This window comes from Aulostomus chinensis, chromosome 8 (genome assembly GCF_037954235.1).
Source record: "Aulostomus chinensis isolate RoL2024-O1b breed Wild chromosome 8, RoL_Achi_v1.0, whole genome shotgun sequence".
Lineage (NCBI taxonomy): Eukaryota > Metazoa > Chordata > Actinopteri > Syngnathiformes > Aulostomidae > Aulostomus > Aulostomus chinensis.
This window is the reverse complement of record NC_141327.1, coordinates 12647799-12663336: the sequence shown is the minus strand read 5'-3', so window position 1 is coordinate 12663336 and position 15538 is coordinate 12647799. Positions and strand designations below refer to the sequence as shown.

The window sequence follows — 15538 nt, the reverse complement described above, 5'->3', positions numbered from 1 at the left end:
TTCTATGGTCTGCTGGCTTGGTCAGAGACCAGGAATAAAAATGGGTCACAAAACTCCTCTCTGAGCTTCCTTACTGAGCTGCTAATGATGTGGACATTGCCTCTTTGTTCCAGTTGTGTCACACTGTCCAAAATGGCCAGCAAGGCTTTTCATAGTTTTTTGCTGAGGACCGATCAGACTGTCAATGTGAGGTGAGAGAGAGCGTACGTGCCTGCTGGGTGTCCGTGTCCTGACAGCATGACTCGCCCCAAAGCAGAAGCTGAGGGAGTGGGGAGAATGTTATGACTGGGTGCCCCTGAGCCTGGTCAGGCCGTGACGTCGACCAGCCTCCAAACCAGCCCTCCTCCCTGCAACTACAATTACTCTCACTGTCAGTACACACGGCTGCACACACCCCTGCCTCCATATTTCAGAATGGTAACACATCCCAGGTTCTGACAGCGTACCGCCAGTCCTCCCAGAGATGTGTTGCATCACTTGTTGTGCTGTGTGCTGCCCTCATCACTCGTCCATCACCAAAGGACGTTTGCGGGGAATTGCTTTCCTCCTCTGATAAGGCTGCTGTGATGTCAAAAGCCCAGGAGCCTTGGGGACAATGACTCATGCACATCATTGGAGGAAGCCCTCTCTCCCAACACACTCAGCCCCGCTGGCCTGCTTCACTTTACCTCCTCACAATTCCCTGTTGGCTCCCACCGTCGGACTAGGAGTGCAGTAATTGGCTGCGTGGCTTTGCTTCCCTGTAAGATGTGTGTGTGTGTGTGTGTGTGTGTGTGTGTGTGTGTGTGTGCGTGTGTGCGCGCGCGTGTGTGCGGAGGGGGGTTGAAAACAATATGGAGATCGAGAGTATGAGTCATGAAAGGAGTGAAACGGAACAGAATCTCCCCCTGTGACATTCCTCGCAAGCAGCAGAGCTGGCCAACAATCAGTGCCTCCTGCCTCAATCCAGGGAACTGAGAACACGCCAGAGACGTTTTAATTAGGGAACATAGTTGACTGTTTGCACAAATAATCGGAGCAACAAACAGGGTTTTTTTTTTTAATGTCTTGCCAAAATGGCCAAAATCATGTTTCTATTATCTTCACGTGAACGACGCAGACTCAGACAGCTCGGTGATCGAGTTCAGACTGCGTGCTTGCAGACCGAATGACCTGATCTCACGTCTCAGGCCCGCATCCATGATGGAGTCGATGCTACGTCAAGATTTGTGTGCAGCGCAATCAGATGGAAGTGTGACGATATTTTTCCTGGAAGTGTAAAAAGCATGCGATTACATAGAAAGCAGACATTTTATTTGATCCTCATATGAACATCAGATACAACTCATAGCTCAGAGGAAGTCCACCTCTGCCGAGGAGAAATCTCATCAAACGTGACGTTTGGGAAAGATCCGGCCACTCGGAGTGCAGTTACAACAGTTTCCTCTTGGTCATCAAAAATGGCCGCCTTAACACCGTTCAGCAGAAACTCACAATCCTCACAATGACCATCACCAAATTCTTCGGCTGTTTCTGACTGGTTCCACTAGGTTTCCTTCTTCTCGATTAAAGATTAAACTCCCTCGGTATTCACAGCCGTATATGAACTACTCATTATTGAAGCGAATAAAGTCGGCTGCCGTTAACCCCTGAAGGACAGCGTGTACTTGTGCTGTAGTGAGTGAAATACAATGGAATTTACTCTGGATCTGATTTATTTTTTCCAATAAATTATACTTTTGTGTTGGCAGGGACAAAGACTATAGCTCTAATCACCCTCTTGCGTCTGATATTCATAGGACAAAAGCTCACAGCGCTGCTGCAGGTGAGCACATTTGTAGCCTCGTCTTTTCATGCAGCACCTCTCCCCCCCCCCGCAGTCACGGTGTACTCAGGATGCTCTGCTGTTGGTTCTGCGGTACTTTTGTGCAGCCTAGTGGCGCAATAACAGAATGACGAAGATGACGTCTAAACCATCTTTCTTCATACGGCTTGATTTAGGTTCAAAACAGCTTCCATGATGGTTCCATTTTTATTGGTTTTTAAACAAGTAGGGATTTACTTCGATGGATGAAACAGAAGGAGGGTTAAAGCTGCAAGTCGGATTCATGTTCATACAGCAAATACTTGGACAAAACCATCAGGATGGCTTGGAAGAGCAGACGAGGCGCAGAAACGGCAGGCGAAATTGATTTAACGACTAAAAACAAAAAAACTCAGCAAAAAAAAAAAATCAGGTCCAAAAACAGCAGGTGAGGCACAAACAGGTAGAACGACACGAGGAACTGAACTGAGATAAAAACTCTTCTAATGACGCAACGGGACACAGGCGGGAGGACACGAGGGGACGAAGAGGCACTGGGAGCACGGCTGTGACGGGCAGGACAGGTTAACTGATGAGACACGGATGAGACTGAAAACAGACAAAGACAGGAAGTAAAACACACGGAGAGCGCATTTCAAAATAAAACGGGAGCTGACGCAAAAGGTACCGACACTCAAACGAGGGACCATGAGTAGCACCACCGAGACAAGGAATGCAAAACTAAACAGTAAATGACACAAACTAATGAGCCCAAAACTAAAGTCCACAAAGAAACACAGCACGGCACAGCATAAGAAAAATAAAAGGAACTCTTAACCTTTTTCATTTAGGTGTGTCAGTCCTAATATGAAGACAATATCCCATTTAAAAGTATTTTGCAAAGCATTTCAGCAGTAAATCCAGCTGCTAAATCAAGAGAATTAGAGAGCTGGGGGCTGTGTTATTCAGTCAATGTTGCCCCTATCATTTCAGTTCAGAAAATGTACTCTGTTGGAAAAAAACAACAGCCACTCAAAAGTTATTAAAACTTTTTATACCAAGAAATAAATATCAGAGTGGATGCATTTGATCACCAACAGAAGACTGCATCCCCCCTTCTCAGAAAAGCTGAAATTATAGATTTCCAAAAATAAATGGAGTGTTTTTGGTTCACTCAAACCTGCAACCTGCGCATTTCTCCTCTGGAAAAAAAAATGTCATCAGGGATTTTTTTTTGCAAACAACTTGGTATGTCGCTGCTACGTGACAGTTCGATTACTCAGATAAACAGTATAGAGGCATTTTATGTTTTTTATGTTTTTTTTATGTTTTTTTGATGTCTTCAGTTGTTTGGGAAATGACTGCAGCACCTTTCTGTTTTACTCCAGCAGTGTGGACTTAAATTACTTCACCCAAACCTCAGTCAGCATGAGGATGTCAGGGTAGATGATAAATGAATTTTCATTTTTGGGTGAATAATTCCAGGGGCAGCATGGCTCAGAGGTAGAGTGGCCGTCTAGCAACCGAAGGGTTACTGGTTCGATCCTCACTTCCCCCAGTGTCCGTGTCGAAGTGTCCTTGAGCAAGATACTGAACCCCCGATTGCTCCTGATGGCCCTGTGATGGACTGGCGACCCGTCCAGGATGAACCCCGCCTCTCACCCAATGTCAGCTGGGAGAGGCTTGTAATTCCACCCAACATTTTAAAAAGAGCAGCAGTCTGATTGTTTTAAATATTAAATTAGTATTAAATATGAACAGTTCAGCCTGTTTTACCGAGGAAGACAGAGAGGAAGACAGACGACGCGTTGTGAGGAGAAATTCCAGCTTTACTCTGACCGTCTTTGTCCTCTAGGGGGCATCATTGGACTATTTATCTAGTTCATCCCCCACTGCTGCTGCACCAAAACGGTTTTATCACGGTTCTGCTACCTCTAAAAATGAAGTCAGCAAAGACAGTTTTATTGAGGAGGACATCTCCTAAAACAGGATGTGAGCACGTCTCTGTCCTTTATAGTCTAATTCACTTTTGACCTGAACAATGGAATCAAAATGATTGTCCCTTTCTTCTGATGGAACATCGTGTCTATTACAAGTTGAGCTTCAACAATTATTTGATAATCAATCCATTATCTATAATCAACTCATCTGCTAATTGATCAATTGTCACTGTTAAGCGTTTGCCATTTCCAGATATCAGGAGCAATATTAGGATTTCCTGCTTCTTTTTAATCATGTATGACAGAAAATGTAGAGCCTTTTGGATTGGGACAACTCAAGCGATCGTAAACATGACACTCAAGGTCCCAGGAAATTAATTTTCGGACATTATAGACTAAAATGCTCGTCTACTCATCATGAAAATAATTTCAAAACTAATCCCTGATGAAAACAATCCTTAACTGTAGCTCTAATGTCAAGTTCTGGATGTGAAATGTTACCTTGACCTTTCATTTGACATTACGGCAGGAATTCAAGGAAAATGAGCGCTGATGATGTCATCGCGAAGCTGACACCAATTCTATCATTCCCTTTGAGACGAACCGTCGTGGTTATTTAGCTGGGCCTCTTTCTGTCTATGGTCTACGATGGTGGCTTTGTGCGACATGGGAGGCCGGGTCGTTCAAACGATTTTCACGAGCTGTGAACACTTGAGAATTATTACATGTGGTGGATGATCGTGTGGTCCATTCAAAAAACAAAAAAACAAAAAAACCCAACCCTTTTTGCACATGACTGTTTTGATCTCATCATGTGATCTTCCACAGCTTTGTGGCATGTGTGGGCCTCTGGAGGGACGCCGATACGATGATGACAAATGCTCAGCTGGATAAAATGACTTGTGGTGACGTAACGGAGACGGGGGATGATTGGGGTTTTACCAGCCGGATCTGGTGTTTCATCATCAAGTGTGAAACGATTCAGATTTTTGATCTTTGACGTGTTTTTAACACAATATCCTTTCAACTTGTTTCTTCAGGATCTTCCATCTGCATCTCACGATTGTAAGCAAACGTGTTTACTTTTTTATTTTTGGCTTCACTGATGACAGCTGGGAGGTGCTATGGAAAAGCTCAGGCAAGAAAATAAAAGGTCGTATGTGGTTCTGAATTAATATGTTAATATCTTACATGTGACCTGTGGATTGTTGCACCACTTAATGCTTCTCATGCTATTTAGCTTCAGGCAGATTAGTGGACTTAAATATGTTAAAGTATATGGAGGATAACTCATATCTAAAGAAGGGGCACTGACCCACATCTGTACCTGTCATTGAATTCACTCTGGTTTGTCTGTGTGCGAGAGTCCTTGAGTCAGGGTTCAACAGTACTTCCAGCGCTGAAACACTTCATCACAGTACAAACAGGTCAGATTAGTCATTTAGGTTTCAAAATCTTGGTGTTTTTATTGTAAGTATTGCATCTTTCACTTACACAGCTAGAATCTTCATCAGAGTGCATGTCTTACAAAGGATGGCCACAGGTTCAGAACAACAGGACAACTCCCTACAAGGGACTGCTCGTATGGTTGGCTCAACTTGACCTCACGGGACCCGTTTCCTTAGAGACTGACCAGACTGGAGTGTGGTTTACAAAAAAAACAAAAGAAAAAAACAAACACATACACGTCTGTTCAAGCTGCAAAAAAGTGGAACTCAGCACTGCTGGAAAGTTAACCACGCACACTCCAGGCTGTATATCTAAACTTGAACACAGAGGTAAAAATATAGCTTTGTGATCACCAGCTTATGATAGGCAACATAGTGCCCCCCCCTCCCCCGACAAGCCAGGGTTGACATTAGACTGACTGCATTGAACTCGTCTGAGTGGTCATGGTGAGCTTTTGTTAAAAAATACAAATGTAAATGACTAAACCTTCTCTGTCAGGTTATTATTACATCCTATATAGAATCATCCTATATAGAATATGCCTTTCCTTTTCATGACAAATACTCCAGACATCTACAGAAATGAGTAGGCGAGATCACGCACGCACGCACGCACGCGCACACACACACACACACTCACACACACAGGATTAGACTGACCTGGCTTCCATCTTAACAGATTGTTGGATGAGAATTCTTTTTTTTATTTCTTTTTTTTTACCAAATTTGGCAAAAAAAAGTAAAAAAAAAAAAGTAAATGAGATGTTAAAGGTACAATTTGGAAGTTCAGAATTCACACTCTGACTCAGCAGGGGGCAGCATATCACCAGAGAGTTGGGGTTTATGACACTGTAGTAAGAGCTAGGGAGATGTTTACTTGTTTAGCACGAGCTGGAGGGAGACACCACCAGCTGATTTACATTCCAACACTCAAGCTTTGTTGGGTGGTGACTGAAAGAATGAGATGGCGAATGCAAGGGGCTGACGTGAGTCTCCTCTGTAGGGTGGGGGGCTGGGACGCTGGTTGTTCTTGCTGCTACAGATAGGTAGTTATGTACTGTAACTCCAGGCTCTACGAGTCAAGCTCTTTTTTGCACCAAAATGACTCATTATCGCCTCTCGAAAAACAAAGAGGGGCAGTGCTGGCTTGTTCAGGCGCTTCTAAACAATCCCTTTAAACCTACAGGTAATGAGTTTTCTGAGCAGGTAGAAATACCGGGGGAAGGGGGACAACCAAGGTTTGAACAAGGATTGAATTTTATTTGTTGTCAAACCATGGAACCTTTTTTCTTGACAGCAAAGCAGCTTCATAAAAATAACTCAAGAAGAAGAAAATGGAAAACAAACAGTAAGGGTGATGGTTGTTAACTATCACAGGGGCAGAATGAATGTAAACTGTCCCTCACAGAGAGAGAGAGAGAGAGCGAGAGAGAGAGAAAGAAAGGAGGACACTGAGGTGTTTTGAGGTGGTTTTGGCATTTCTGCTTTTATGATCGAGCACCAAAGTGGTTCAGATTCAGTGCCAAGTCCAACGACCTCAATGGAGAGAACATGAAAAACTCTGCACACCTTCGTGATATCCTTCAGAAAAGATTTGTTCTTTTTTTGCTGTTTTTTTCTTCTTTTAATCCCCATTCAGAGGCCTTGTTAATGTAAGACACATTTTGTCAACTAAAACACAAGTCTAATAAAGACTACCATCCTCCTAATAGAGGAAAGCGGAGTTTTAGACCCCTTCTTTTGTGTAGTAGCTGGCTCAATATTTGCCAGTTAAGTCTTGGCTAGCGTTAAGCCTTGTGCAGTGACACCCCCCCACCCCCCCCATCACCTTAAATCCAAACTATGGTGAAAGTAGAGCCGAGGTTGTGAATAAAGGCGAGAGGAAGGGAGAGAGGGAACCCACCCACCCAGGAGTTTTTATATGGTGTGTGTGTGTGTGTGTGTGTGTGGGGGGGGGGGTGACCCTGAACAAGGCTGGTGACTCTAAACAGGCGAGGCTCAGCACTATAGGAGCAGCTTAGGGGCCAATTACATTTCAAGTGTCCATTGAATAAAACATCAACAAAAATATCAAAACAAAATGGCTACATTTCTTATTCCCCACCCCCCACCCCCAAAAGAAAGAAACAATAAACCATAAAATATACAATTCTTAAAATAAGGAATGAGGAACACGCAGCAAAAAGAAGTAAAACGAGCAAACATAATAGGGTCTTCGCCTGAAGTACCTTCAGGCTCAGGCCCTAATAAGACAGAACAAAAATAAGTTAACTTTTTCCCCGTCTCTTGTGTTCTTTGAGGGATGTGAGAAATAAATATTCAAAAGGGGGATGTTTTTCTCTTTCATATTCACACACACACACACACACACACACACACACACACACACACACACACACACACACACACTCATTAGAGCTGAAAATGACAGCAGGAAAAAAAAAAGAAAAAAGAATTGAACTGTGGTTGAAGTGCAATTCTTAATGCCAGTGGAGTCAGGATGGCAAACATTACATCACACAACCCGTTTGTTTTCCCGACGCGTCAGACTTTTCCTCCACAGATCACCTGACCACTAGTGGAATGCCACGTAACAGCTTTCCCCCCGCATTAAAACAAGAGAAATATTAAGTCCAATAAATAACCAGAGCCACACAAATTCTGCCTTCTCCAACACAAGTCCTATGGGGTCACTTTTGTTTGTTTGTTTTTTTTGTTGTTTTTGTTTTTTTTTTGCAGCTGGGTGGAAAGTTGTTCTATCGTTTTTTTTATTTTTTATTATCATGTTTCTTTTCCTCCAGAGCAGCGACAGTTTGAGTAACGTTTGAAGTTTTCAACCAGCAAATTAAACAGCGTCCCTGCCGGGCAACAACTGTCGCTCTGAAGAGGAATCAAATCTCTCAAAAATTTAAAATGCACCAAAACACAAGTCAAACAGCAACAGAGGCAATAGTTCTATTCATGAGCTCTAACTTTTTTTCTTTTTCTTTTTTTAAACTCTGGTTCGTCATCAAGCTATTTGTATGTACAACAAAAAGGAAAATAAAATGAAAGAAAGAAAATTGAATTTGTTTTTTTTGGACGGTCACACCTGGAGAACAAAAATAAATCCAATGAGCAAGGCGTTCAAAGACAAAAATGACTACAAGAGTTATTGCTTGTTACTGCTGGAAAGAGAATGGACATCGATTCAAGAGTTTGTTGGGCTTTGTTGTTGTTGTTGTTGTTGTTGTTGTTGTTTTTCCACTCTCTCGGTTTGTGCTGCTTCTGTGGACAGCTCTAAAGTAGGTAAGTGCAGGATAGCTTGTTGCAGCTACTTGTCGAGGGGAAAAGAAACCAAAACGAACACACACACGTTTACAATATCCACTCTTAGAAAATGCACTAAGCACCGACATTCAACAGGAATGTTTCTGTCTCTTTTTCTTTGTTTTTTTGTGTCCTCCATCTGTGTGGTCGTTTTCCTCCGTGCTTCATTGGAAACAATCGTGCCGGACACGCGTTGGTGGCGGCGGATCTGATCTGCTCCCCCGTTGGTTTTTTTTCACGATAGCACCAATTTGAGTGTCCGAGCTCCCGCGGTGTCGAGCAGAGGTAATAAAAATGATAAGACGTTAAAGTGAGGGCAGAGGGGACGTTGATCACAGCCGAGCTCGGTTGATATGGAGAGGTGTTCGCTGATGTCCAGATCTGATGTGCTTCAGTTTATCCAGGATGTTGGACACTCGCACACACACACACACACACAAACCCACAGAAGAGAGAACCCAATAGAGACTCTGACTTAAGCAAAGATTATAGGAATTTAAGTGCATTTTGGGTCAAATTAGGGGTTGTAATCTCAAAAAAAATATATATATCAGACATCAAATGAACTTCATTCATTTAAAGTGTGTGGGTTTAAAAATCTAGGTGACGTTTATATATATATATATATTTATTTTTTTTCATATCAACCAAGTTGTTGCTCTCTTTAAAAAGATGAGTAAAACCAAATGGCAGTCTGACATCACTGCATCTGGCGGCTCAAAGTCCTGCTCCCAGGTGAGAGAGAGAGAGAGAGAGACAGAGAGGGAGAGAGAGAGAGAGAGAGAGAGCTCCTCAGCAGCAGGGAGGAGCAGAGCGGCAGGAGGAGGCGCTGCTGAGAGGCAGGAGAGATGGCGGCGTGGTCATCTCTGCAGGTGAATCGATGTATGTCTGTGGGCGTGGCTGGATGGATGAACAGATAAAACAGATGGGAGAGCAGGCGGGTTTGGCGGGGAAGGGGAGGAGGTGGTGGTGATGGTGGTAGTGTGGGAGGGAGGGGGCTCTAGGAGGAGAAGGCAAGTTTGACACTGCAGGAGGAGTAACCCTCGTCGCTGGCCATGCTCTGCAGGCTGCTGTGGTCGTCCAGGTCGCTGGTGCTGGCCGTGCTCACACTGTCCAGCTCTCCATGGGAGAACTCTGTGCTTTCCACGTCCACCTCGATCTCCTCTGCAGCCCAGCAGAGAGAGGAGAAAGAAGCAGAGAGACAAATCAAATATCTTCCTCTCACAACAATCTCTTGCTGCCACTATCAAGATAGTACGTTTGTGATAAATAACACAATTATTCTTTTGATGCGTCTCCCTTTGACATCAGCTGCTTTCATCACGTGTGTGAATAATGCAGGTGAGTTAGACTATGGGGCATGAATGAGGCCGTAATAGACACACAGCACCCATCAGAATACATAATCCTCACTCAAAAATATCCCAGATCATTGAGCTCAATCAAGATTTGTCACATCCAGGTTGACTTGATAAAAATTAGCAGTCACATCCAGCCTGTCCAGAGCAGCGTCCATGCTGTAAACATTGATCTGAATCATGTATGAAGACAGCAGCCCCACTCACCTTGGTCGGAGTCAGAGCGGTCGGAGCAGAGGGTGGAGCCCACACTGTCCATGCGTATCCTCTCCCCCTCCCCCGGGCTGCTCTGGGCGGAGCCACTGCCACCCCCCCTCAGGAGCTCCAGTTGGCGCTGGAGGTGCCTCTGCTCGCGCTCCAGAGACTCCAGCTGGTACTGGCTCTTCCTGTCCATCTCTTCAAGTTTCTGATGAGTGGAGGGGAGGGAGAGACAGATAACATGTCAGAGAGATGGAGTCACTGGAGAAATCGTGGGGGGGTTAAGATACAGACGTACTGTTCAGAGACATAGAAGGCAAATCCGAGGAAGGTTTAGGGCCCGGAAACGTCACTGCATAATGAAACCCTTCAATCAGAGCTCCCTGGTGTGCAGATTCTCACTTGACTGATTATTTTTTTGAATCCAGCAGCCAACAAGGGATGAGCGTGTCTTATTTTACATTCAAGCGTGACTCCTGCCTCAAAATAAAAGGCTTCGCTCTTCTGTTTTACAAGGCTTTTCACAAGCAACCGACTCAATCTCAGCTCGTCACATGCTTGGATGGAAGTGTGTAAGGCTGGATACCTTCACGATTCACACACACTTATCAAACCTAGATTATCAGTAATCACCACCAGGCCCTGGCCGAGTGCCTGGTGACTAATGTGAGCTTCTATAAGCCAGGTTTTGAAATTACATCAGCATCTTCAAAAAGCTAATTTATTTATGAATTCAGTAGTAATTTGAACTAAAACCAAACTCATGTCCTGCATCACGCACGCTTTGAGAGCCTGTGAGACAAGAATAATGCTGATTTTACATTGCAACACTTCGCTATTCATGTTGATTCATTTTCAATAAAGACATCGAGCTGAATTCCCCTTCAAAAGCCTCTAAAAAGCATGTCTTCCTATCAATACATTTATTCTCTTATACCTGAAAGCAGAAAGTCAATTAAACTAGTAGTGAATAAAAGTCATTATGCAGGTATGAAAGATACAGGTGGTCAGTATTTGAAGCTGCTGCATGTTTCTTCAGAAATCCTACACTGCATTGCACCTGCCTGTGGTTGATGGTTGTGCTTATATTGAGGATTCTCACCTTTATGTGTGCTTTGGCTTTGTTGAGCAGGCCCAGGGTGGTGTGGCGGTTGCAGTCGGGTCCCAGGGGTATAAGAGCCTTCAACCGCTCCAGACACAGTCGCAGGTGAGCTCGTCTATGAGGAAGAAGAGGAGCACAGAGATGTCAGATAAGGCCTGCACAGTAGAATGCAAAGTTATGGTAGTTTTTACTCAGTACTACATAGTAGCACTCAGTTTCACTTAGAAGCACTCAGTCAGCCATTTTTCCTGGCTAGGTGTGTCCAGCTGGTGCGTTACTACAGTAACATGCTCATAATCCAGTATCTTTAACAGTAATATCTTGGATGGAAAGTCATCCTAAAACACAGTTTACATACATGTCACTTTTCACCTCCTGTTGCGTTATTTAACAGGAATGCAAAGCTATTTAGAGACTCATTCCTCCTATTTTACAGCTGCTGTCTAAGGGTTAGGGTGAATTCTAATGTGAAAAGAAGGTCTGAGGATGCAGTTTCCAACTTTGAAAGATCAGCACTTCAGCACCAAATACAAGCTGAATCCTGTAATCGTGGGATGTATATCCTCATTAAGGCATGGCAGTAGTCTTGCTTTGTACGGACCGAGCTCATCTTTTGTAAATCCCCAGCTTATAGTTAACAAAGTACCACAGCAGGTTACATATGTTTCAAGTCTCACGTAAGCCTCAAGACGATACATTATCCTCTGCCGGTGTTTCAAGCTTTAGTTAGCCTTCTCGCCTACATTACAAATAACAGGCTTCGGATGATAGGTGGTTCGGCGCAGGGAGGAAAGGTGTAATGGCATTTCCTGGACCTTGCTCAGCTCCGATGTTCCATCATCCCGACAGTCCCTTATTCTGTGACTGGAGAAAGGCCTGGGGGACCATCTATCCTGCTAATGGCCCTGAGTTGAGTGGTAAAGAGAGATAATTATGGCTATAACACAATCAGCACTCCATTAACAGGAGCTGCCCTTTCAGCTCACCTGAAGGGATCAGTGGAGAGGCACCGAGAGTTGGGGGACCCAGACTCTGGAAGAACCGGTGAAGGGCCCCAGAGGACAAGCCCAGGGCATCACAGCAGGAATTCACTGCATCAACTTTGCAGGGTCAGACTACTCTCTACTACTCTATGACTGGTGGAGACATGCTGGCAGGAGTGTGTGTGTGTGTGTTTCAGCTATGCATGGATGGCACTAGAGAGCAAGCCATTACAGCAGTACAGTATGCATGAGTGTATGCGTACACTATGTGAAGAAGATGGGTGCTCCTCCAGTCAAGGAGGAGGTGCCCTGATTTAATCTGCACTGGTTTGAGTTTGGAAGTCACAGGACGTGCACATGTATAGATTTGCAGTCTGGATGTTAGCTTGATGACTATCAGTCTGTCTCAGGTCTTCTGTCTGACTCACGTGAAGCCCAACAAACATGAGTGCTGATATCAGATGACAACTTTTTTCAACTCTTTCACTGTGGAAACATGTTGGTCCACAGAGGACAACAACAACAAAAAAGACATTGTAGACTTGTCCAAAGTTTTAGGGCTGGCGATTATTAGTAGCCTATTAATTACCACTTTTGTGGGGTCTATCACAAATTAGTTTGTAACTCAGAGCTGAGAATAAAATGTTTGTGAATGAACTAAACTGAATGCTGAGAAAGGGGTTGGGAGAGGAAATTCTCGGTGATATCAATGGATAAAGTACTTTGATATCGTTCATTATCAAATTCCTGTTTGTCTCTCTTGGTCATTGATAATGCTGGATAAAAAGTAAGGGGAGGGGTGTTTCTCAGAGTTCATTTAACTAACCTCTACCTCACTTTTGCTTCAACAAGGTTCCCTTGCTGATAGAAAGAACAGAACTAGACCTTTGCATGAACGTCACTGGAGATGAGGGGGAGGGTTAAGTGAGCGCCGGCGTTCAACACTATATTCATAACTGGATGTTTGGTATGATGTTTGGTATGAGGCCATTTTCAAATGAAGTGGTTTAATAAAAGATGTATCGTGCAGCTGTTGCTTAAGAGCACACATATAATAGTCCATTAAATGCTAGATTAGCCCCTTGTATATTCCATTTTCAAATTAAAAACTATTCAGCTAAGCTATTACAACTATCACAACTATTCTGCACTACTGTTCCACAGGCTTACATGTTTTGCGGCACATGGACACGGACTGTTGAATAAATAAGAGAGAGAAAGTCATGTAAGAGTCTATCTGCACGTCCGTCTGGGCTGTCAGGCGTCAAGTGAACAAACTCCAGACAGCTCTATCTTCTCCTCCACTTCTACCATGACTAAAAGACTTCTCTGCAGACAACTACAGATAAGCTCGACTCCTGCACTCCTTCTGCATCCCCCTCCTCTGACCCACTGACATGATAAATGCAAGGAGGAGGTGGGGGTGCGCCGACCACGCTATCACCACAGTTCAATTGATGGAAGTTGCAATGTGTGTGCTTGTTCATTGACCATTAATAGATAAGATTAAAATGTACTATTTAAATGAAGGAGAGTCTATGACAGCAACATATACATAACAAATGTTTCTGTTAAATATATATATATATGTATATATATATATATATATGTGTATATATATATATATATATATGTATATATATATGTATATATATGTATATATATATGTATATATATATATTTGTGTGTGTATATATATATATGTGTATGTGTATGTGTATATATATATGTATATATATATATATGTATATATATATATATATATATATGTATATATATATATATATACACACACATACAGTATACACATATACACACACACACACAAATGCGCAAATGGCAGCACAGACAGAAGCAGAATGTTCCAGTAGCGATTGCGATGTGAGGCGTCACTTGTTGGGCTGCTGAATCAGCACATTTACGCAAACTGGTGTGAAATCTCACACAACCTTCCACAACAACATAATGATGATGATGATGATGATGATGAGGAGGAGTCTGTCCTGCTTTTATACAGTTATTTGTAATTGCAACTGGACTTGCTTCTGGTTGGTTTTGAAGCTTTGGTTTTGACATTTTGGCCAATGAATCTAACTTTTGAGCTTTCAAAATCCTACTGCACAAACTGATAGGGTTCAAGTTTTAACATGAATACACAGACGGACGACACCTCAAAAGGTATTTTCAGTCAGCCTCTACACTGCACACAAGACTACGTCTCCATCCTGAGTGACACATTGCTGTGCCGGACATGCATTAGTGCCTACCCTACTTTTATTGTCTATTTTACTTTAAACTGAGCCATAATTTACAAAAAGAACAAGATGGTTTATTAAAGATCTTAAAAAGTCACATAAGCATTCATTTTCCAAACCCACAGACTCTTTGCAGGTCTTGTACACTCGATGGTCTTGGAGCACTTGGAGTCATAGTTCTGTTCTTTTCAAAGCTATCTGATGTACTGGGTGATCTCTTTTAGCAGCTCAAAACAACTAGTTGGCTGCATGTTGCCTTCATACGCCCTTCCTGTGCCTCTCATTGATAGACAGGCATGTGACACATCTGCGTGGCATTTGCCCTAATCTTTGGATGCATGCCGCACTCTTCTGTAGAACTGCGCGATAAGTACAGAAGGCAAAGAATCATCCAAAAGCATTAGAGGAAAGACGGGAGGAACAGTCTGTGACTGTGAGACAGAGAGAGAGAGAGAGAGAGTGTCCTATTGTGTTATTGATGGCCGTCAATTTGGATTGCCTGTTAATGGGAAGTCAAAGTGGAACTCTTACTCACTGTAGGCGAGAATTTCAAAAATCAGGAGACAGAAATTGCCAATAGTGGTTGCCAGAGCCACAGGCGACTTTAGATAACAGCAGAGAGAGGTTTATCATGTCAGTCTGTAGTAGTGCGAGCACTATCTCTAAATTTCTCACAGAGTCTAAAGGTCACAAACTTCCAGTGAAGCCTCTACAAGGGTCCCTAATACCTGAAAAGGCTTGTTTATCATGCAGACCAACAGCCAAAGATCTTAAGCCATTTGCAGCTTACTATATGAGTAGCTGCTTGTGACTATAAATACCTTCAGCCAGTGTCTCTTTTTGCCTCCTGTTTCCCATGTTCTTAGAAAGGACTGGCACTAGTTACATAAACAGCTATGGACTTAGTCTGCAGCACATAATGTAACCTTACATCCTCAGCTGTTATGGCTATGTGCTGGTAAGAAAACATAGAATACATAACACTTGTTAAACCATCAGTGTTTCCCATTCATAGATTGTGATTAGGTGACCAGTCCAGGCAGATTACAACTTGCCCAGATAGATAATCTGAAAAGGTTTGTAAGAGGATGAAGTGTAACTGTGCTTCTGCTCACGTCGAGAGGAAAAAAACAGTGCAACAAATATGGGAACAGCAATCATG

At 43.2% G+C, this 15538-nt stretch overlaps 1 protein-coding gene across 2 annotated transcripts in view; it reads right to left on the bottom strand.

Annotated features, from left to right (window-relative positions):
- Positions 1–5623: 5623 nt before the first annotated feature.
- Positions 5624–15538, bottom strand: part of mxi1 (max interactor 1, dimerization protein) — a 31788-nt gene continuing 21873 nt past the window's right edge. For both annotated transcript variants that reach the window (XM_086211029.1, XM_086211030.1), the window contains exons 4-6: positions 11139–11253; positions 10046–10244; positions 5624–9644 (exon numbers count right to left, since the gene is read on the bottom strand). In XM_086211029.1, coding sequence (XP_086067155.1) covers positions 9481–9644; positions 10046–10244; positions 11139–11253 — 478 coding nt within the window. In that variant the 3' untranslated portion in view covers positions 5624–9480. The remainder of the gene's footprint in view (positions 9645–10045; positions 10245–11138; positions 11254–15538) is intronic.